Source organism: Oncorhynchus kisutch, linkage group LG2, assembly GCF_002021735.2.
Source record: "Oncorhynchus kisutch isolate 150728-3 linkage group LG2, Okis_V2, whole genome shotgun sequence".
NCBI classification, from domain to species: domain Eukaryota; kingdom Metazoa; phylum Chordata; class Actinopteri; order Salmoniformes; family Salmonidae; genus Oncorhynchus; species Oncorhynchus kisutch.
In genome coordinates this window covers 715324-739716 of record NC_034175.2, presented here as the reverse complement: position 1 = coordinate 739716, position 24393 = coordinate 715324, and the positions used below count along the sequence as shown (strand labels likewise).

The window sequence follows — 24393 nt, the reverse complement described above, 5'->3', positions numbered from 1 at the left end:
TCTCTTTCCTTTCCTCTCCCCTCTCTCTCCTCTCCTCTCTCTCTTTCCTCTCCCCTCTCTCTTTCCTTTCCTCTCCCCTGTCTCTTTCCTCTCCTCTCTCTCTTTCCTCTCCCCTCTCTCTTTCCCCTCCCCTCTCTCTTTCCCCTCCCCTCTCTCTTTCCCCTCCCCTCCCCTCTCTCTTTCCTTTCCTCTCCTTCCTCTCCTCTCTCTCTTTCCTCTCCCCTCTCTCTTTCCTCTCCCCTCTCTCTTTCCTCTCCCCTCTCTCTTTCCTCTCTCTCTTTCCTCTCCCCTCTCTCTTTCCTCTCCTCTCTCTCTCTTTCCTCTCCTCTCTCTCTTTCCTTTCCTCTCCCCTGTCTCTCTTTCCTTTCCTCTCCCCTGTCTCTCTTTCCTCTCCTCTCTCTCTTTCCTCTACCCTCTCTCTTTCCTCTCCCCTCTGTCTTTCCTCTCCCCTCTCTCTTTCCTCTCCCCTCTCTCTTTCCTTTCCTCTCCTCTCTCTTTCCTCTCCTCTCTCTCTTTCCTCTCCTCTCTCTCTTTCCTCTCCTCTCTCTCTTTCCTCTCCCCTCTCTCTTTCCTTTCCTCTCCCCTCTCTCTTTCCTCTCCCCTCTCTCTTTCCTCTCTCTCTTTCCTCTCCCCTCTCTCTTTCCTTTCCTCTCCCCTCTCTCTTTCCTCTCTCTCTTTCCTCTCCTCTCTCTCTTTCCTTTCCTCTCCCCTGTCTCTCTTTCCTTTCCTCTCCCCTGTCTCTCTTTCCTCTCCTCTCTCTCTTTCCTCTCCTCTCTCTTTCCTCTCCCCTCTCTCTTTCCTCTCCCCTCTCTCTTTCCTCTCCCCTCTCTCTTTCCTCTCCCCTCTCTCTTTCCTCTCCCCTCTCTCTTTCCTCTCCCCCCTCTCTCTTTCCTCTCCTCTCTCTCTCTTTCCTCTCCTCTCTCTCTCTTTCCTCTCCTCTCTCTCTCTTTCCTCTCCTCTCCCCTGTCTCTCTTTCCTCTCTCCTCCTCTGTCCCTCTTTCCTCTCCTCTCTCTCTTTCCTCTCTCCTCTCTCTCTTTCCTCTCTCCTCTCTCTCTTTCCTCTCCTCTCTCTCTTTCCTCTCCTCTCTCTCTTTCCTCTCCCCTGTCTCTCTTTCCTCTCTCTCTTTCCTCTCCCCTGTCTCTCTTTCCTCTCCTCTCACTCTTTCCTCTCCTCTCTCTCTCTCTATCCTCTCCTCTCTCTCTCTCTATCCTCTCCTCTCTCTCTATCCTCTCCTCTCTCTCTTTCCTCTCCTCTCTCTCTTTCCTCTCCTCTCTCTCTCTTTCCTCTCCCCTGTCTCTTTTGTTTTCTCCTGAATCATGTATCCCCTTTTTTCTATCTCCCATTTCTCTCCTTTGCCCCGTTTCCTCTCCCTCTTCCCCAGATGCATGTTTCTTCAAACAGGACAAGGGAGGTTGTGAGAACTACACTCTGAAGTGGTACTTCGACACGATACAGAGCGAGTGCTCCCGTTTCTGGTATGGCGGCTGTGGCGGCAACGGTAACCGCTTCGAGACGCAGGAGGCTTGCGAAGGCCTGTGTCTGAGGAGGAACTCCACACATGTAAAACCCTGATTAGAGTGAATTGAAGAAGATCACGCCAGAAACCAGCCAAACAAATGTCTCATTCAAGGTGTGAACATCAAAACAACACTGTCTGTGTAAATAACTCTGGCCCTTATCTTTAGCATTTAGTTGTTCTCCTTTTGGGTAGAAATGACTGAAACAGAAGTATGAATATTTCTCTCTTTTATTCAAGTCTGTTCAAGCAGACCTAAGTAACGGATCTGACTCTCATGCAGTCATGCAACAAACATGCATAAGGGCACTGCTGCTTTTGTGAGAATGACTTTAAAGCAATGAAATAACCTGTGTTGTCTCTTGTGGCTATTTTCAATCATCACAGATCAACAGCTACCAAACCAACTCAAGCACCAGGCAATGCACTGTTAACTTGGATGTTAACCGTAGATGTAAAGTCAGGCTGTATGTCATCCGCTCAGTGTTTGTAAATAGGATTTGTTGCACTGTGTGTCTGTTTCCTCTAACTTGACCATTTTGTTTACATACCCTACATCTCATATGTATATACTGTACTCGATACCATCTACTCCATCTTGCCTATGCCGTTCTGTACCATCACTCATTCATATATCTTTATCTACATCATATTCTTTATCCCTTTACACTTGTGTGTGTATAAGGTAGTAGTTTTGGAATTGTTAGATTACTCGTTGGTTATTTCTGCATTGTCAGAACTAGAAGCAAAAGCATTTCGCTACACTCGCATTAACATCTGCTAACCATGTATATGTGACAAATACATTTGATTTGGTGCTACGTGTTGAAAATAAAACTTCACAAATTCCTTAGCGGTCAGTGTATTTTTGATGCTCTTATGACCTTATTCTACTGATATTGATTCTGAATGGATACTGGGCTGGATTAAGAAATCATAACAATATCCCAGGCCAATGAAGAGACACACAGATATGTCCAATATTAGAAGGAAATACATGCGTATGTATACATACAGTAAGTTACTAAATACAATTTCTAGTGGAACACTGACTCACCTAATGATGAAGCCATGGGCTACTCACGGTGATGGCCGATGCACTCGTCGTCATGGCGATTCACAAAAAAAATGGGAGTTTATTATTTATTTATATTGGTTTTACAGGCTGATTAGTCTTTCAGGTGTATGCATTTGCTTTCCAAACTACATTTTTCCCACAATATTATTTTTGAATCTGCAAAAGGCAAACCTACAGCAGCAACCTAGCATAGAAATATAATCCATAGATGGCTGTTCCCATTCAAATCAGGACTGGTAGCTATTGCTAGTACCCATGAGTATAACCGTCAAATTGCCAGGGTAAGAGATTCCAAAACTCTATGGATTATCTGTCTATGGCCACAATGAAACAAGCTGTAACCTATATTTGGTGCATATGCTGCCCAAATTGTGCCCTTCCCGGCTGTAGGCATACCAGTAGCTGCCCAAATTAAGGAAACACTTGAGTAAATGAGGGATACAAAGTATATGTTATGATGTGGGATGCATTTTCCTGGCATGGTTTAGGTCCACCTCTAGAATCTATGCCAAGGCGCATTGAAGCTGTTCCGGCAGCTCGTGGCCTAACACCCTATAAACACTATGTTGGTGTGGGCTCCTGTGCTGGATTTCTTTTTTAAAGATTGACATTTATTATTTGTATTTGTTTTTGCCTCTTGGGCCCGACTCACACAAAGAAATGATGTATTAGTCAGTTACCCAATCAAGGCAGGACCCCCCCAGTTACCCATGTGGGCCCCCTAACTCCTCCCCTCCCCTCATTTGATGATTAGCAGAGAGGCAGCATGCTACACTTCTTGAGAGTGGGCTCCTGAATCATCCCATCGTTGGCGGTGCCGGTAAAAAAAAAAAACTAAATATATACAGTGGGGCAAAAAAGTATTTAGTCAGCCACCAATTGTGCAAGTTCTCCCACTTAAAAAGATGAGGCCTGTAATTTTCATCATAGGTACACTTCAACTATGACAGACAAAATGAGAAAAAAATCCAGAAAATCACATTGTAGGACTTTTTAATGATTTTATTTGCAAATTATGGTGGAAAATAAGTATTTTCATACACACAACATGCACCACACATGACCCACATGCTCACACCAACACCCACGCACCCAGGCAGAGCCAGCACTGGTGCATGTCCACGGTGAAGGAGGTGATGAGGCCCAGGTGGAGGTCGTGGCGGAGGGTCCAGGCGTTGGAGTTGGAGCGCAGGTCCCAGCCCACCAGGGAGCCGTTCACCGTGGCGTAGGCCAGCACAGACTGGGCTCCAGAATTAAAATGGTGGACGTCCACCACGCAGCCGTCATCCTTCTGGTGCAGCAACCTGAGAGGACAGTCGATATAACAGACCTGGCCAAGATAAAACATAGCAGTGCGACACAAACAACAAAACAGAGTTACACATGGAATTAACAAGCGTACAGTCAATAACACAATAAAATAAAGTCTATATACAGTGTGTGTGTAAATGGTGTGAGGAGGTAGGCAATAAATAGGCCATAGTAGCACATAATTACAATTTAGCAGATTAACACTGGAGTGATCAATGAGCAGATGATGATGTGCAAGTAGAGATACTGGTGTGCAAAAGAGCAGAAAAGTAAATAAAAACCATATGGGGATGAGGTAGGTAGATTGGGTGGGCTATTTACAGATGGACTATGTACAGCTGCAGCGATCGGTTAGCTGCTCAGATAGCTGATGTTTAAAGTTAGTGAGGGAAATATAAGTCTCCAGCTTCAAAGTGCTTTGTGTACCTCGGTAGAAAAGCGTTATATAAATCCAATAAATAATAATTATATCAACTACAGTAAATAAAACCAACTTTATTCTTGATCAACCCATGATGGATATTACATACCTGGTCTGAAAGGGGTTAACTTTGGGTGATTTGGGGGACTTGTTGGCCTCGATGGCCAGGAGCTGGATGGAACCGTTGTCTGAGGCAGCAGCCAGGTAGTGTGACCCCTGACAGAAGGTCAACGTCTTCACGTGGCCCCCGATGCGGGAGTACGTCAGCACTGACCTGTAAGACAGCATCAAAACATTCACACATGTTGGGTTGAGGCCTGTTGTTCATGATTTTTTCCATCAACGTTTTGGTCATTTATAGCAGACGCTCTTATCCAGAGTGGCACCCGTATCCAGAGTGGCGCCCTTATCCAGAGTGTGTGATAAAGTGCGTCTCGGTGAGAGGTGTAGGAGTCAGGCGCAGGAGAGCAGGGATTTTTTGGAGAAGCGTGTTTAATGTAGAGATCTGTACACATAGTCCACCAATACAAAATTGGCCCAGATGAATGTCCAAACAACGCACTCGAAGGAAAACAAACTCGTGTCAGTACACGGAGGAACAACCACAGTGCCGACACTACATACACATACGTCAATGCGAAAACAATAAACAGTATAGAATACTGAACGCTAATACTCACAAGCTTAATCCTGCACGAATTACGGCAGGTAACAGGTGCCCTATATACCCACAGAAATCAAAGCAATGAAAACCAGGTGTGAAAAGGAACACAGACAAAACAACCAGAAAAAGAAAAAGGGATCGGTAGCGCCGAGCGCCGCCCGAACAGGGAGAGGAGTTACCTTCGGTAGAAGTCGTGACAGAGTGACGCCCTTATCCAGAGTGACGCCCTTTTCCAGAGTGACGCCCTTATCCAAGTGCATTCCAAGGAAATCTAAGATGGTCAACACAGGTAGAGCACATCGGTGAAAAGGTGAGCTGATGTCTGTTCCTCCTCCGATGAGCCTCTACTGACTCCCCATCCCTCATGCGGGAGCGTAATCATCGCCTGAAACTAATTTGCATAACGCAACGGACATAAATATCCCTAGAAAATATTGCTATTCATGAAAATCACAAATTAAATATATTGAGACACAGCTTAGCCTTTTGTTAATCACCCTGTCATCTCAGATTTCCAAAATATGCTTTACAGCCAAAGCTAGACAAGCATTTTTAATGGTCTAACCCACCCCAATGATGTTCTAACCCACCCCAATTTTATTTATTTTTTTAATTTAAATTGAACCTTTATTTAACTAGGCAAGTCAGTTAAGAACAAATTCTAATTTTCAATGACGGCCTAGGAACAGTGGGTTAACTGCCTGTTCAGGGGCAGAAGGACAGATTTGTACCTTGTCAGCTCGGGATTTGAACTTGCAACCTTTCGGTTACTAGTCCAACACTCTAACCACTAGGCTACCCTGCCGCCCCAATGATGGTCTAACCCACCCCAATGATGTTCTAACCCACCCCAATGATGTTCTAACCCACCCCAATGATGGTCTAACCCACCCCAATGATGGTCTAACCCACCCCAATGATGGTCTAACCCACCCCAATGATGGTCTATGTCTAACCCACCCCAATGATGGTCTAAGCCTAACCCACCCCAATGATGGTCTAAGCCTAACCCACCCCAAGGATAGTCTAAGTCTAACCCACCCCAATGATGTTCTAACCCACCCCAATGATGGTCTATCCCACCCCAATGATGGTCTAACCCACCCCAATGATGGTCTAACCCACCCCAATGATGTTCTAACCCAGCCCAATGATGGTCTAGGTCTAACCCACCCCAATGATGTTCTAACCCAGCCCAATGATGGTCTAAGTCTAACCCACCCCAATGATGGTCTAATCCACCCCAATGACGGTCTAAATCTAACCCACCCCAATGATGGTCTAAGCCTAACCCACCCCAATGATGGTCTAAGTCTAACCCACCCCAAAGATGGGCTAATCCACCCCAATGATGGTCTAACCCAGCCCAATGATGGTCTAAGTCTAACCCACCCCAATTATGGTCTAATCGACCCCAATGATGGTCTAACCCACCCCAATGATGGACTAACCCACCCCAATGATGGTCTAACCCACCCCAAATGATGGTCTAACCCACCCCAATGATGGTCTAAGTCTAACCCACCCCAATGATGGTCTAACCCACCCCAAATGATGGTCTAAGTCTAATCCACTCCAATGATGGTCTAACCCACCCCAATGATGGTCTAACCCACCCCAAATGATGGTCTAAGCCTAACCCACCTCAATGATGGCCTAACCCAGAACCACTCCTTAAAGTTGTGATCTGCATAAGGTGAAGCAGCACCACTGGTGGCCGCAGACACGTTTGTTATTGTTTTTAAATGTGGCAGAGGAGCATCCTGCATCGTGGTGAACAAAAATCACAGTACATAATCTGCTGTTCTGTCGCACGTTCAATGATGTGCAAAATATGTTTGAAGTAACGTCTTTGTTGTTGTAATACTGCAAGCGGACGTGTCAGTTTCACCGCTACAGATTCCAGTTTTAGCTAAACTGGAGCTGGTTGGTTATTGGTTACTACTTGGTTAACTGGTTGATTGTTGGTTACCACTTGGTTAACTGGTTGGTTATTGGTTACTACTTGGTTAACTGGTTGGTTATTGGTTACTACTTGGTTAACTGGTTGGTTATTGGTTACTACTTGGTTAACTGGTTGGTTGCTACTAGGTTAACTGGTTGGTTGTTGTTTACTACTTGGTTAACTGGTTGATTGTTGGTTACAACTTGGTTAACTGGTTGGTTATTGGTTACTACTTGGTTAACTGGTTGGTTATTGTTTACTACTTGGTTAACTGGTTGATTGTTGGTTACCACTTGGTTAACTGGTTGGTTATTGGTTACTACTTGGTTAACTGGTTGGTTGTTGTTTACTACTTGGTTAACTGGTTGATTGTTGGTTACCACTTGGTTAACTGGTTGGTTATTGGTTACTACTTGGTTAACTGGTTGGTTATTGGTTACTACTTGGTTAACTGGTTGGTTATTGGTTACTACTAGGTTAACTGGTTGGTTGCTACTAGGTTAACTGGTTGGTTGTTGTTTACTACTTGGTTAACTGGTTGATTGTTGGTTACAACTTGGTTAACTGGTTGGTTATTGGTTACTACTTGGTTATTGTTTACTACTTGGTTAACTGGTTGATTGTTGGTTACCACTTGGTTAACTGGTTGGTTATTGGTTACTACTTGGTTAACTGGTTGATTGTTGGTTACCACTTGGTTAACTGGTTGATTGTTGGTTACCACTTGGTTAACTGGTTGGTTATTGGTTACTACTTGGTTAACTGGTTGGTTATTGGTTACTACTCGGTTAACTGGTTGATTGTTGGTTACTACTTGGTTAACTGGTTGATTGTTGGTTACTACTTGGTTAACTGGTTGGTTGCTACTAGGTTAACTGGTTGGTTGTTGTTTACTACTCGGTTAACTGGTTGATTGTTGGTTACTACTTGGTTAACTGGTTGGTTATTGGTTACTATTTGGTTGGCGTACCTGGTGGTAGTGGTTTTGCCCTCCATCTTCTGGCTGTCCCAGACCTTGACGGTGCCGTCGTTGGAGGCCGTGGCGAAGATGGAGTGCTCGTCTGACACACGGATACGGTTGACAGCAGACTTGTGCTCATGGAGGTGGGCCACTAGAAGACCCTTAGGGTGCCACCCTGCAGAGCGAAACAACAACACAATGTGGATGTGGAGGGGCCCTGACTAACCCTACTGCTTGTTGACATTTCTGCTGTGCTTAGTCCAAATTGGCAAGAAACACACCTCTAGTGGTATATTCAACAATATAATGACCAAAAAAGAATACATTGTGGAGTCAATAGTTTTACTTTATTTTATTTTTACAGGGACATGGCACTACTTTATGGCACTACTTTACCTGGCGGAGGCGGACGACTCTCCCATTCAGCGCTCTCCATCATCTGCTTGGCCATGCGCTCTGCGCTGCACTGCTCCCTTTTCTGCTGCACCAGATGTTGAAGCTCCGCCTTGCACGTGTTGAGACGACGCTGATAGGTTGAGACTGCGCCTGCAGACTGCCCCACAGGGACACCAAGGGAGGCTGTGGTCTTCCTGGTCTGAGTCCCCGCCCCTTCAGGCACCTGGTGGAGTACACAGAGATAGAAGGTAGACTACCAGAGTGGACCAGGCTATAAAATAAATCAATTAGTATATCAATCAATAGATCATTCAACCCTCGTCCCTGCTTATTCTTAGCAGACATCATAGGTTAACCTCTTATGTACCGTGGGGAGCTGTGGTGCCGTAGCCGCTGACTCCTGAGAGCCAAACATGCTCTTCCACTCTTCATTCATGTTGGAGTCCTGTTTGGTGTGTTTCCGGGCTGAAGACAGAAAGAGAAATACAGAAAAAGCTAAGAAACACTAGTTAAGAAGCATTCAGCACTGGAGGTCAAAAGCTTGGGGACTGTTGGATTAAATAGCCATTAAGTTGAAGGGGGCTCCCTATTTTCAGCTCTTCCAATAAGCCATGGAGAAGGCACTACGGTTTCAAACATCTAATGAAAATACTAACGGGAGACGGCAGGCATTAAAAGGAGTTGAAGGCCAATGCAGATACAACAGGTTTTAAGACCACCAGACTACGTGAAGCAGTTGGGAGCTGGGGGATATGCTAATCACAGGACATGTTATAGTGAGTAGTTAAATTAGTCACCAGCAGCAGTCCAACACTCCAAAAGGACAGTTCCATGTGATTGAAACATACCAGCTGCAACACACAGTTACTTTTAGCCCACCGTAAATTGTGTCAGACAAGATACTAACAGTGCCTATGAAAAAACACTCCAAAACGCCAAACAGGTTAGATGTTAATATACTGTACCTGTTATCCTATGGCGTAGATACATAACACAATCTTTCAGTATGTCCCTGAATAAATACTTTCTATTGAATACCATGGAGTATTCATATGGGATTTAACTGGTATAGTGTTACTTAAACAGACTAAGGGCCTTAGATCCATTGTTTACACTACTGCCAGAGAGCACACACGCCTTTTTAACAAAACGTGATTTCCCCTTATGGGAGTCTGCCTGGTATGTTAACAAAACTCAAGACCAGTCGGACATTTTATTTGACTACAGGGAAAAGAAGATGTTTGTGTGCTGCCGCAGGAATAGCCAAATAAAGGTTTGAACTGAACACTAAGGTTTTGAACTGAACACGAAGTCCTTCAGTGCTAGCAGCTTGTCCTCTTCAGCCTCCGTCATCCCCTAGAATAAACAATTATCACCATCGTTGTGATCATCATCATCATAACAATAATGGTCAAACGTTGTGCATTATATGGAGACATTACATTTCCCATCCATGTAACGTTGAGACATCACCCCGCCCTCTGACCTGAGAGAGCAGTTTCTTAAGCAGCTGGGCAATGGCGGGGTCCTCCGGAATGGGGCATTCTGGGAGTGAGCCGCTGCGCTTCTTCTGCCGCAGCAGCAGGTGGCGGAAGAGCGCAGGGAGTAGTCGAAGATGGAGCGGCTCACTGGCTCCTTCAGCACACTCAGAAGTACTATCTCTTTATCAATCTGAGAGGAAACACAGCCTCATTTAACATAGCACAGTATCACACCATAACATAGCATAGCACAGTATACCATAACATAACACAGTACACCATAACATAGCATAGTACAGTATACCATAACACAGCATAGTACAGTACACCTTATCATAGCACAGTATACCATAACATAACATAGCACAGTATACCATAACATAACATAGCACAGTACACCATAACATAGCATAGCACAGTACACCATAACATAGCATAGCACAGTATACCATAACATAACATAGCACAGTACACCATAACATAGCATAGTACAGTACACCTTAGCATAACATAGCATAGCACAGTACACCTTATCATAGCACAGTACACCATAGCAAAGCATAGTACAGTACACCATAGCATAACATAGTACAGTACACCATAGCAAAGCACAGTATACCATAACACAGCATAGTACAGTACACCATAACACAGCATAGTACAGTACACCATAGCAAAGCATAGTACAGTACACCATAACACAGCATAGTACAGTACACCATAACATAGCACAGTACACCATAGCATAGCATAGTACAGTACACCATAACATAGCATAGTACAGTATACCATAACACAGCATAGTACAGTACACCATAACATAGCACAGTACACCATAGCATAGCCTAGTACAGTACACCATAACATAGTATAGCACACCACAACATAACACAGCACACCATAACATAACACAGCACACCACAACATAACACAGCACACCACAACATAGCACAGCACACCACAACATAACACAGCACACCACAACATAGCACAGCACACCATAACACAGCACACCACAACATAGCACAGCACACCACAACATAGCACAGTACACCAAATCAAATCAAATTTTATTTGTCACATACACATGGTTAGCAGATGTTAATGCGAGTATAGCAAAATGCTTGTGCTTCTAGTTCCGACAATGCAGTAATAACCAACGAGTAATCTAGCTAACAATTCCAAAACTACTACCTTATACACACAAGTGTAAAGGGATAAAGAATATGTACAAAGATATATGAATGAGTGATGGTACAGAGTGGCATAGGCAAGATGCAGTAGATGGTATCGAGTACAGTATATACATATGAGATGAGTATGTAAACAAAGTGGCATAGTTTAAAGTGGCTAGTGATACATGTATTACATAAATATGCAGTAGATGATATAGAGTACAGTATATACGTATACATATGAGATGAATAATGTAGGGTATGTAAACATTATATTAAGTAGCATTGTTTAAAGTGGCTAGTGATATATTTGACATCAATTCCCATCAATTCCCATTATTAAAGTGGCTGGAGTTGAGTCAGTGTGTTGGCAGCAGCCACTCAATGTTAGTGGTGGCTGTTTAACAGTCTGATGGCCTTGAGATAGAAGCTGTTTTTCAGTCTCTCGGTCCCAGCTTTGATGCACCTGTACTGACCTCGCCTTCTGGATGATAGCGGGGTGAACAGGCAGTGGCTCGGGTGGTTGTTGTCCTTGATGATCTTTATGGCCTTCCTGTGACATCGGGTGGTGTAGGTGTCCTGGAGGGCAGGTAGTTTGCCACCGGTGATGCGTTGTGCGGACCTCACTACCCTCTGGAGAGCCTTACGGTTGTGGGCGGAGCAGTTGCGGTACCAGGCGGTGATACAGCCCGACAGGATGCTCTCGATTGTGCATCTGTAGAAGTTTGTGAGTGCTCAGGAGACCAAATTTCTTCAGCCTCCTGAGGTTGAAGAGGCGCTGCTGCGCCTTCTTCACGATGCTGTCTGTGTGAGTGGACCAATTCAGTTTGTCTGTGATGTGTACGCCGAGGAACTTAAAACTTACTACCCTCTCCACTGCTGTTCCATCGATGTGGATAGGGGGGTGTTCCCTCAAGTCCACAATCATCTCCTTAGTTTTGTTGATGTTGACTGTGAGGTTATTTTCCTGACACCACACTCCGAGGGCCCTCACCTCCTCCCTGTAGGCCGTCTCGTCGTTGTTGGTAATCAAGCCTACCACTGTTGTGTCGTCCGCAAACTTGATGATTGAGTTGGAGGCGTGCGTGGCCACGCAGTCGTGGGTGAACAGGGAGTACAGGAGAGGGCTCAGAACGCACCCTTGTGGGGCCCCAGTGTTGAGGATCAGCGGGGTGGAGATGTTGTTACCTACCCTCACCACCTGGGGGCGGCCCGTCAGGAAGTCCAATACCCAGTTGCACAGGGCGGGGTCGAGACTCAGGGTTGAGCTTGATGACGAGTTTGGAGGGTACTATGGTTTTAAATGCTGAGTTGCTGAGCTGTAGTCGATGAACAGCATTCTCACATAGGTATTCCTCTTGTCCAGATGGGTTAGGGCAGTGTGCAGTGTGGTTGAGATTGCATCGTCTGTGGACCTATTTGGGCGGTAAGCAAAGTGTGGGTCTAGGGTGTGGGTCTAGGGTGTCAGGTAGGGTGGGTCTAGGGTGTCAGGTAGGGTCTAGGGTGTCAGGTAGGGTCTAGGTGGGTCTAGGGTGTCAGGTAGGGTGGAGGTGATATGGTCCTTGACTAGTCTCTCAAAGCACTTCATGATGACGGAAGTGAGTGCTACGGGGCGGTAGTCGTTTAGCTCAGTTACCTTAGCTTTCTTGGGAACAGGAACAATGGTGGCCCTCTTGAAGCATGTGGGAACAGCAGACTGGGATAGGGATTGATTGAATATGTCTGTAAACACACCAGCCAGCTGGTCTGCGCATGCTCTGAGGGCGTGGCTGGGGATGCCGTCTGTGCCTGCAGCCTTGCGAGGGTTAACACGTTTAACTGTTTTACTCACCTCGGCTGCAGTGAAGGAGAGTCCGCATGTTTTGGTTGTGGGCTGTGTCAGTGGCACTGTATTGTCCTCAAAGCGGGCAAAAAAGTGATTTAGTCTGCCTGGGAGCAAGACATCCTGGTCCGTGACTGGGCTGGTTTTCTTTTTGTAATCCGTGATTGACTGTAGACCCTGCCACATACCTCTTGTGTCTGAGCAGTTGAATTGCGATCCTACTTCAATTGCGACATCTTCAACGCGCGTTCTAATGAACTCGCTCCTCGAATCAGCGTATTCGTCAATGTTGTTGTTTGACGCAATACGAAACATATCCCAGTCCACGTGATGGAAGCATAACATAGCCCAGTACACCACAACATAGCACAGTACACCATAACATAGCACAGCACACCACAACATAGCATAGTACACCATAACATAGTATACCATACCATAACATAGCACAGTAGACCATAGTATAGCACAGCATAACATAGCACAGTACAGCACACCATAACATAACACAGTACAGTACACCATAACACAGTACAACATAGCATAGTATACACTAACATAGTATAGCACACCATAACATAGCATAGTACACCATAACATAACATAGCATAGTACACCATAACATAGTACAGTACACCATAACATAGTACAGTACACCATATCATAGCACAGTACATCACACAATAATATAGCACAGTACATCACACAATAATATAGCACAGTACACAATAACATAGCACAGTACAGCACACCATAACATAGCATAGCACAGTACATCATAACATAGCACAGTATAACATAGCATAGTATACACTAACATAGCATACCATAACATAGCACAGAACACCATAACATAGCACAGCAGACCATAACCTAGCATAGCACACCATAACATAGCACAGTACAACACACCATAACATAGTGCCTCATAACATAGCACCTCATAACATAACGAAGTACAGCACGCCATAACATAGCACAATACAGCACACCATAACCAAGCATAGCAAAGTACAGCAGACCATAACATAGCACAATACAGCACACCATAACCAAGCATAGCACAATACAGCACACCATAACCAAGCATAGCAAAGTACAGCAGACCATAACATAGCACAATACAGCACACCATAACCAAGCATAGCACAATACAGCACACCATAACATAGCACAATACAGCACACCATAACCAAGCATAGCAAAGTACAGCACACCATAGAATAGCACCACATAACATCATTTAATAAGAGTCTGGGAGATTCTTTCAATGTGTTACACGTGAAGATGGTAAGTGAGCGTGTGTGGAGGTCTTACCTGTATGATGGGCTGGGTGATGAAGGGGTTGAGGTGAGGCATCAGTTTGCAGTAGACTGCTATGTTGAGATGCTGGGCCACCACGGTGATGAAGCCCACCGCCCCGTAGCGGATCCACAGGTTGGGGTGGCACAGGAATGGGGCTTTCAAAATAAGGGGAAAAGTTCATCACAACAAGTGCCTTTTATACATAGTATAATAACAACATTATCCTTCTCCTGCCGTCTCTAAGCTCCTCTCTACCCCATCTCACCGATGTCACTGACAAACTCGTAGATGTGTGGTTTCTGCAGCAGGCCCAGCTGGCACATGCAGGTGAGAGAGTTGAGGGCCTTGTAGATGACAAACTCCTCCGCATCACTCAGACCCTGCTGCAGGAGGGGCTTCAGGATGGATGAGCTCTGCCAGCCCACGTACGCCGCCACACCTGGAGGAAATGGAGAGAGAGAGAGAGATGGAAAGAGAGAGAGAGAGAGATGGAAAGAGATGGAACGAGAGGGAGAGAGGGAAAGAGATGGAAAGAGAGGGAGAGAGGGAAAGAGATGGAAAGAGCAGGAGAGAGATTGAAAGAGAGGGAGAGAGATGGAAAGAGAGGGAGAGAGATGGAAAGAGAGGGAGAGAGATGGAGAGAGAGAGATGGAAAGAGAGGGAGAGAGAGAGAGAGAGATGGAGAGAGGGAGAGAGATGGAACGAGAGAGAGATGGAAAGAGAGGGAGAGAGATGGAAAGAGAGGGAGAGAGAGAGAGAGAGATGGAAAGAGGGGGAGAGAGAGAGAGATGGAAAGAGAGGGAGAGAGAAGGAAAGAGAGGGAGGGAGATGGAAAGAGAGGGAGAGAGATGGAAAGAGAGGGAGAGAGAGAGAGAGAGATGGAAAGAGGGAGAGAGAGATGGAAAGAGGGAGAGAGAGATGGAAAGAGAGAGAGAGAGAGAGAGAGAGAGAGAGAGAGAGAGAGAGAGAGAGAGAGATGGAAAGAGGGAGAGAGGGAGAGAGATGGAAAGAGGGAGAGTAAAAGAGAAAATTAAAAGACAGAGACCAAGAGGAAGTGGGGAGGAGGGGGAGGCAGGGAGAGAGTGGAAAGTGAAAGACGGGTCATTGAAGAGAAAATACATTCTAGGATCTCTATATCTCGGAGACTTCCTGCATGTACACATCCTGCTTTGCCATTAGCATATTTGAGTGACTAAGTGTGGGCACCGTGTCTGTGACACAGTCCTGCCCCTTACCCACGATGCTGTCGAAGAAGGCTCCCCGGAGGTGCCAGTCATTCTTGTCGTTCAGTGATCATGTGGGACAGGAGCACGTCGTTGGCCTTCTGCCGGCCGAAGAACACGCAGAGCCGCGTGATGCCATTCTCCATCAGAGACTGCTTGACGATGTTCTCCGAGTCGCTCAGTAACGTAACCACCTTCTGCTGCACCATCTCATGAAGCGCCTGCAGCTCTGTCAGGAGGAACAGGAAGTCAGAACAGAATATAATTTTCCCAAGGGAGCGTTCGGTGGGGCATTCAGTATCCATGTTTCGGTGATAAACCTCTACCTCCGATCTGATATTTGAGAGAGAGGAGGCCTTAAAATTACCAGAGTCGTAGTTCTCGTTGGGGTGGAGGGTCTCCTCTTTGTCCTCCCCATTCAAGTCGTGCTCCATATTCAGGTTATTCTCCTGAACGAGCTCTAAAAAACGCAAAGCTGTCTCAGCCAGGTGGGCTATGTTCTCTGAGAAAAGGAGAGAGGTGAATGGATAGGCATTACAAACAACATAAATACTGTCAACCTTTGGACCATTAAGTGTGTAATCATATTTAGAGCGACCCGTGGTCATTGTCAGCCCAACTGACCTGCGTATGCCAGCCTGACGATGATGGCGTCGTCCTGCGCTAGGTGGGCGATGCCTGGCAGGATGTACTCTGGGTAGATATTGACATCGTTACGGGGAACCTCCTTCACCAGCGCCAGCACCTTGGCTAGGGTGCGCACGGCCTGGGCCCTAACCCGTGGCGCCAGGTCGCTGCAGAAGTGCAGAAGGTATGGCGTGATGCGGTCCAGCAGCGTCTCCACCCTGAGGCGGCCTGGAGCTGGAGCACGAACACAGCGTCTGGAGACAGGAGGTGATGACAGACACCAGCACCACCAGGCCCTGCTCCTCCTTAGTCGACACCACACTCGACTCCTGGTCCCCCTTCTCAGGCTTCTCCGTCGACCCACCTGACCCTCCCCCACGGAGGTTATGGAGGATGTTATCCAGGTCCTTGCGGATGACCAGCACACGCTCGTCTGCCGACTGGAAGGTCTCCATGGCAAACTAGGCCATGTAGGGCTGCAGAAAGGTATAGAAGATGTCTGGGAAGGCGTTACCTCTCTGCTGCTTCAGGTACTCCTCCGCAGTCAGACGCTTCTCCGGCTCCCGCTGCACCATCTGGGCCACCTAGGAGGTGAAAAGAGGGTTTTGGTGGTTACCAGGAGACACTTAACAATTGGTGCTCAGGATGAATTTAGTATTTCACAAGAACATCTTCACGTGAAGACAAACATATAGACTATTACTAGTTATCTGATGTATGGTCTTCTATTTTCATGAGAACATGCTCTGTCTGGAAGTGTCCTTTGCGATACGCCAGAAGTTGGGAGAGATCAAACAGTGGTACTCCCTCTGTGAAGAGTTCTGCGATCACACAACCTAAAACATGAAATAACAGCCAGGGAAGGAGAATGTACATTAGATGTTTAAACACTCTCAATGTCGATCATACAACTACTCCATGGCATCCACTTATCTCTCTCTCTATTGCCCCTAAACAGAAAATATGTTTCAGCTATGAAGGTTACCTGCTGAGAAGATATCCATTGCCTGTTTGAGCTCTCCCCTGCTCCTCTGGCTGTTGCTGGTGAGGTCCACCAGAGGGGTATTCTGGTTGCTCTCTGTGGTGAACATACTCCCATCCACAAACCTCTCGGGGGCGATGTAACATGTCCTCCGTCGAGACGTGTCAAAGAAGTAATTAAAGTCAGCTGGGTTGTCCTCAGGCAGATAGGGCTTGAAGCTGGCAAAGTCTGTGAGCAGCAGCCAGTTCCAGCTGGTCACCATCACGTTTTCTGTCTTAATGTAACCGTGGCGCACGCCCGATTTGTGCGCCTGGTCTACGGCGGTGAGGATCTGGAAGGCTAGCCAGCGCTTCTCCACATTGTTGAGGAAGGGTCGCGTGCTGATGCGATCATACAAGTTGTCCCGGACATACTGGCGGAAGAGGATGGCTGCTTTCTCAGTGAGGGAGGCCTTCTGGAAGGGCAGGCAGTTCTGGCACGAGTGCAGTCTGATCTTTAGCTCCTCCAGCTCCTGCTTGTAGCTGGTGAGAGGTAGAGATGGGTCCTGGATGGCAAACACCTTCACCACCACCAGGCCTTCCCTGTGCTTGGGGCGGGCCACCTTAAAGAAGCGCATGCTGCCCAGGCTCTTGTCGTACTCGTGATCATGGATGTCAGAGAAGTAGCTGTCGACAGATAGGATCTGGGCAGGAGCGATCCCTGCCAGCTGATTCCCCATGGTTCTGCTTCCCTCTGACCAGGGTCCTGGGTTGACATAGACATGAACAATCAAACACTTGCCAAAAATAAGAAAAACTAAAACAGATTCAATGATCGTAACAGTTTGTGAATGGCTCTCAGATCAGCCAAAACAACCTAAAGTAATTTCCCACCTATTGCATAATTAAGCAATAAGGTCCGAGGCGGTGTGGTATATGGCCAATATACCATTGCAAAGGGCTGTTCTTATGCAAGACGCAAAGCAGAGTGCCTGGATACAGCCCTTAGCTGTGGTATGTTGGTCATATTCCACAAACACCCAAAGTGTCTTATTGCTATTATAAAATACTTACAAACATAATTAGAACAGTAAAAATAATTGTTTTGTAATATCCGTGGTATATGGTCTCTCATACACACGGCTGAATGCTGTTTTAGCCAATCAGCCTCCAGTATCCAAACTACCCGGCTCAAAATAAACAATACACCTAGCCGGAAACCCTTCCCATACAATAAAAATGGATTTGCTACACAGTTACAGAGAGCAACCACAAAGGTGGGCTATCAAATCCAATTTTATTTGTCACATGCCCGTGTAACAGGGTTATATTGGTGATTCCCCTTGCCACTTTATTGTTAAGCCAATGGGTTTTTGGTTTGAGTTTGTCTTGCCTTCACCTACTCAACATGGCATCTTATTGGCTGGTTTGCGTAGCTTGCTTACGAGGGGGGATGTTCCAGTTAGAATCGACCCAGTGAACAAGCACCAAACCAGCGTGAACAAGCACCAAACCAGCGTGAACAAGCACCAAACCAGCGTGCGTGAGTGCAGAGTTGGATGGTGAGACGTGCATTGCATGACGTGCAATTTTGTGTCGTTCTTATCAGAATAAAGCTACATGACTGGTGCTACATGTTGGAGTTCCGTGTCGATGACTGATTGTACACAACGCCAGACGAGTACTGTTACAATGGTGCCGTGACCGTTCTTCTGGATCGGATCATCCTTCGCTGGATTTCCATCTCAGAACTTCGCCGTGGTTGCTGGTGCCGTTTATGGCGATATCGCATTTCGCCACAAGAGGGCGCCACTAGAACGTTTTATTATCGAAATTGATGATTTCTCTGGCTGAGGCTCTTCAAAGATAAATGATAACTTTTGTGTTACTTGTTTATTTGCAATTCTAATGTATATCTGATATAAGTAGGGTGAGTTTCACCAGTGTACTAGATATAGGTTAGATTTTGATGTGAGGTTTATAATATAATAAATATATATATATACATGTTTTGCTATTTACATTTTTATTAGGGTGTTGATTTCCCATTGTTCAAATGGAAGGTGTTGGGAGAGGTAGGGGTTTCCTGTCATTTAATCTGTCACCATCTGTTGGTAGGGGTTCAGCCAAAATTCCAGTTACTTCTACACCTATGTCCAAACTGGAGGGTTTTGATGATAGTTTACCCATGGACTCGCCCAAGGATGTGTGTGAAACAGTTTTGCCAAATACAGGGAGTGGGGAGGTCTCCATGGATTTCATAGCAGACATAGTACAGCAGATTAGTCATTCCATTGGGGAGAACATTGCCTCCTGTTTGGAGTCAAAGGCAATTGTTGGACATGTTGGGGACAATGTTATGGGGAGTGTATGCAGCTCAAGGGGTATGGATGTGTCAGGCCTGAACCTGGTATTGAAGTCTGATATCAGGGAACCGGTGTACTTTCGGGGGGATGGCTCTGAAAAGTGCACAGTGCATGAGTGGGAGGATATGGTAATGGTTTACATGCGTAAGAGGGGCGTGTCTGTGATGGACCAAGCAGTTGAGGTTATGGGCAGGCTTATGGGAAGGGCCCGCGATGTTGTTAAAGTTGGCATACGCAGCAATCCCTCCATTGATTTATCTAAAGGCCCGAGTCCCATCTTTGACATACTGAAACAACATTTTAGTGACACTGTTTTTTCAAGCATGCCCCTTGCTGACTTTTATGCCACATTACCTCTGACTGATGAACAACCATTTGAATATTGGCTCAGACTGAACAGGGCTATGGAGGTTGCTGAAGATTGTCTAAAGAGACAGGAAAAAAGTGTTGAAGACCCATCTCGTGAGCTCACAGTCATGTTCATCAGACATTGCCCTAATGCTGAACTGTCGCTTATCTTTAAGTGCAAGCCATTACAGCAGTGGACTGCTGCAGATGTTCATGAGAGGCTGGATGAATACAGGAGGGAGCGGAGGTACTCTCATTTATCTAAGTTGACCCCAGCCATCGCAACAATGAAGCAGGAAGTTGGTGCTGTCATGCCGATCACCATGCCTGCTGTGAGAACCCACATGGAAGTACCCAATACGTTGCCTTACCCAGCCCAGACTATTCAGGGCTCAGCTGAGCCGATGGAACGTATCCTTGCAATGCTGGAGCGTGTGCTGGAGCAGAGGCCACAACAGTCTGACCATAAGTTCCAAAAAGGGAATAGGAGCAAAGTGAAGTCTAATGGGCCATGTAACGTGTGCGGGGAGGCTGGACATGATACTTACTTTCACTGCAGGGCCAATCACCTCTGCGTTCTTTGTCATGTAGCTGGCCACGCACGCTCTCAGTGCCCCAAGGCCGCAGCTCTGAGCACAGCTGGTGGAGTCCCTACAGTAATCACTGCTCAGCTCCCGGGAAAACTAGTAGGCCTTGCATGTAGAAGGGGAGAGTGTTGGGCCTTTTGTAGAGTCCCCATCAGTGCGAGCTGTTGATTTGGAGTCTGTATATAAAAGTGTTTGTGACGAAATGGAGACTGAGAAGAGTATCATAATGCAGAACACACAGAGACTTTCCCCGTATGATGATTTATTCTATGCCAAGGTGTTAATAGGAGGAGAAGTGGAAGTGAGAGCTATGCTTGACAGTGGGTCCATGGCTTGTACCTTGAGCTCTAGGGTCTTACCTGAACTGTTGCATGCAGGAGTGTTGAAAAGTCCATCATTGAGTCCTACAGAGGTAGTCTTGGTTGGTTGTGGTGGGTTGAAGACGAGGCCTTTGGGAGTATGTGAGCTGGAGATGGAGGTGTACGGATGTAGAGTTGCTGTGCCTACACTGGTGGTTGAAGGCCAGAGTGATGACCTCATCTTGGGCAGCAATCTCCTAAAGCACTTGATTCGCCACCTGAAGACGGATGGAGATCTCTGGAAGAGTGTTTATACTCCTGTGGGTGACGGGGGTGAGGAGAGCAAGCTAATCAACATGATGGCTAATGTGGAGAGATGGAGAGACAGTGAAGTACCTGACAAAGTTGGAACTGTGAGACTAAAAGGGGCTGTGACTCTAGAGCCTATGCAGGAGCACTTAGTCTGGGGCAGACTACGAAACACTCAGAATCTATCAGCTGGCAGTGCTGTTGTCATTGAGCCCAGCAGTTCAAGGTCAACACCAAGGTCAATACTGGTAGGGAGGATAGTAGCTCTATTGCGGGGAGATGGGTGGCTCCCTGTTAGAGTGATAAACCCTTCTCAGAAGACAGTGACATTGAGACGAAACGCCACTCTAGCCGATGTCTTTCCTTGCATGGCTCTAGAGGATTTTGACTGTTCGTGTGTGAATGATGATTCATCAGCAGCTTTCCAGCAGCAAGTGCAGAGAACGGCGGATGTACTCACTGACTGCCAAGATGACTTGACACTGACTGACGGTTCCAGCCAACTTCACGATACTGACGGACCTGACAGTTCAAGCGATCCTGAGGTCTTACGTGACTTAGGGTTGACTGATATTGATGTCTCCTCCTGTCAAGCGTCTCCTGCTGGTAAGAAGAAACTCATCCAGCTCATAGCTGAGTACCAGTCAATTTTTTCCAGGCACAAGTTGGACTGTGGAAAAGCTTCCGGATGTCTTCACCGCATTCAACTGAGTGATGAGAAACCCTTCCGGATGCCCTACCGACGCCTTTCACCAAATAATTATGAGAAGCTCAAACAAGCATTGAATGAGATGGAAGAACGTGATATCATAAGGAAGTCTAGTAGTGAGTTCGCCTCTCCCCTTGTCCTTGTATGGAAGAAGTCTGGAGACCTGAGACTCTGTACTGATTTTCGTTTGCTCAATGCTCGCACCATCAAAGACGCCCACCCACTCCCTCACCAGGCTGACGCGCTGGCTGCGTTAGGTGGAAATGCCTTTTTCTCGACAATGGACCTTACCTCTGGCTACTACAATGTGGAAGTGCATGAGGATGACCGGAGATTCACAGCTTTTACGTCGCCATTTGGATTGTACGAATACAATCGAATGCCACAGGGGTTATGTAATAGTCCGGCAACCTTTATGAGGATGATGCTAAACATCTTTGGGGATCAGAACTTTCTTAGCCTGCTGTGTTACCTTGACGATGTCTTGGTCTATGCGCCCACTGAAGATCTGGCTATACAGCGCCTGGGAATGGTTTTTGAGCGTCTCAAGGCTCACAACCTGAAGTTGGCGCCAAAAAAGTGTAACTTTCTGCAGACGTCTGTGAAGTTTCTGGGGCATATCATTAGTGCGGATGGTGTAGCTACAGACCCTGAGAAGGTGAGGGCCATTACAGGAGTAACAGAAGCTGATCTGATGAAAGATGGCACTGACATTCCATCTCAGAAGAAATTGAGGTCATTCCTTGGGATGGTGGTGTATTATCAACAGTTCATTGAAGGTTGTTCGACCATTGCAAAGCCTCTCTTTGGATTGACTACTGGACACAAGGCTCCACGCTGGAAAAAGAAGCGAAGCTCACCTGTCAGGAAGTTGACGGCTGCCGACTGGACAACAGAATGCAGACAGGCCTTATTCCAGCTAAAGCAAGCCTTACTGGACCAGGTTTTGTTGGCCCACCCCAACTTCGAAAAACCCTTTCTACTCTCGGTGGATGCATCCAGCAATGGCTTAGGTGCTGTGCTATCTCAGGTGCAGGAACCGGGAGCTACAGCGAGACCTATAGCCTTCGCGAGCAAGTCTCTCAGCTATGCACAGTCGAGGTATCCTGCGCACAGGCTCGAGTTCTTTGCCATGAAATGGGCTATCTGTGACAAGTTCCACCACTGGCTACGAGGGCAGCAGTTCACGGTATGGACGGATAATAATCCCTTGACATACATTCTGACCAAAGCAAAGCTTGATGCTTCTGAACAGAGATGGGTCGCCAAGCTGGCACCGTACGAGTTTGACATTAAGTACATCCCTGGAAAAATGAATGTTGTTGCAGATGCTTTGAGCAGAGAGCCCTTCGTACGACCCAGCGCACTCCATCGCCTGACAAGAGTCCCGTACGAGACCTTACTAGCTGAAGCCGACGCTGTGCGCACAGACAGAGTGCAAGATGTGTTTCGCTGGTCCAGCCACCCCTTTGACAAAGCCTCTGACTCCAACGAAGTGGTCATTAGCTGTCAGGCTACTGTTGACCCCCCATCTGGTGCTTTATCAAGACATGAAGTTGCAGCTGTTCTTCATTCACACAGGTGCTGTGTGGGTGATGTGGGCTCACATGCACTGCTGTTGCCACAGCTCCCACAGGCTGTTATGCCATCAGAGCAGACCGATGTCGATGTTCTGCCACACGACCTACTGATGAGTAAGCAGCGTGATGACAACGTGATCAGCAAAGTCATCTTCTTTGTGGAGAGGGGGAGAAGACCATCCCGGAGAGAGCGTGCCCATGAAAGTGTTGAGGTTTTGTGTCTTCTCAGAAGTTGGGACAAGTTGACTATGAAGATGGGTGTACTGTATCGTGTTTCGAAGAATGTGGTTACAAAGAGGAAAATGTATCTGTATGTGGTTCCAGCCTCCATGAAAGAAATGGTGTTGAAGGGTGTCCATGATGAAGCTGGCCACCAGGGCCAACAGAGAACAGTCTACCTGACAAGACAGAGGTTCTTCTGGTATGGCCTGGAGAGGGAGGTAAAAGCTTATGTGAAGTGCTGCAGGAGATGCGTGGTGAGCAAGACTCCTGATCCGGAAGCAAGAGCTCCTCTTGAGAGCATAATAACAACTGAGCCTCTTGAACTAGTGTGCATAGACTTCTGGTCTGCAGAAGATTCTTCAAACAAATCCTTGGATGTGCTCGTTGTTACTGACCACTTTACCAAATTGGCTCATGCCTTCTTGTGTCCGAACCAGTCTGCTAAGTCAGTAGCTCATCAGTTGTGGAACAACTATTTCTGTGTCTACGGGATGCCTCACCGTATACACTCAGACCGGGGAGCCAACTTTGAGAGCTCTTTAATAGCCGAACTGTTGAGTGTTGCAGGCGTTCAGAAGTCTCACACCACGCCGTACCATCCGATGGGGAACGGGTCCTGTGAAAGGATGAATAGGACTTTGGGAAACATGATCCGGGCCCTGCCAATGAGAGCAAAGCACAGATGGCCTCAGGCGCTGAAGTCCCTTACGTTTGCATACAATTGTACAATCCACGAGACCACAGGCTTTGCCCCGTTCCTGCTAATGTTTGGGAGGACGCCAAGACTGCCTGTTGACATAGTCTTTGGCTCTGTCATAGAGAACCCAGAAGTTGTCGACTATGACCAGTTTGTTCAGTCTTTGAGGAGAGATCTGAAAGAAGCCATGAATGCAGCACAGGCATCTGCAGCGAAGCAGTTGAAGAGGCATGCTGACCTTTATGACAGAAGAGTCAGAGGAGCACCAGTGGAGATTGGGGATCGAGTATTGCTGGCTAACAAGGGGGAGCGGGGAAAGCGGAAGCTCGCTGACCGTTGGGAGGATACTGTCTACCTTGTCACTGGATTGAATGCTGACAGTCACACTTT

At 46.7% G+C, this 24393-nt stretch overlaps 1 protein-coding gene and 1 pseudogene across 1 annotated transcript in view; one reads left to right on the top strand and one right to left on the bottom strand.

Moving 5' to 3' along the window:
* LOC109877515 (collagen alpha-6(VI) chain-like) overlaps window positions 1-2366 on the top strand; it is a 32001-nt gene extending 29635 nt beyond the window's left edge. The window contains 1 exon segment of the mRNA XM_031836500.1: window positions 1383-2366. Within this exon segment, the coding sequence (XP_031692360.1) occupies window positions 1383-1573 (191 nt within the window). The 3' untranslated portion in view covers window positions 1574-2366.
* Window positions 2367-3660: 1294 nt separating this feature from the next.
* LOC116356729 (phosphoinositide 3-kinase regulatory subunit 4-like) lies at window positions 3661-17646 on the bottom strand (annotated as a pseudogene).
* Window positions 17647-24393: the final 6747 nt, after the last annotated feature.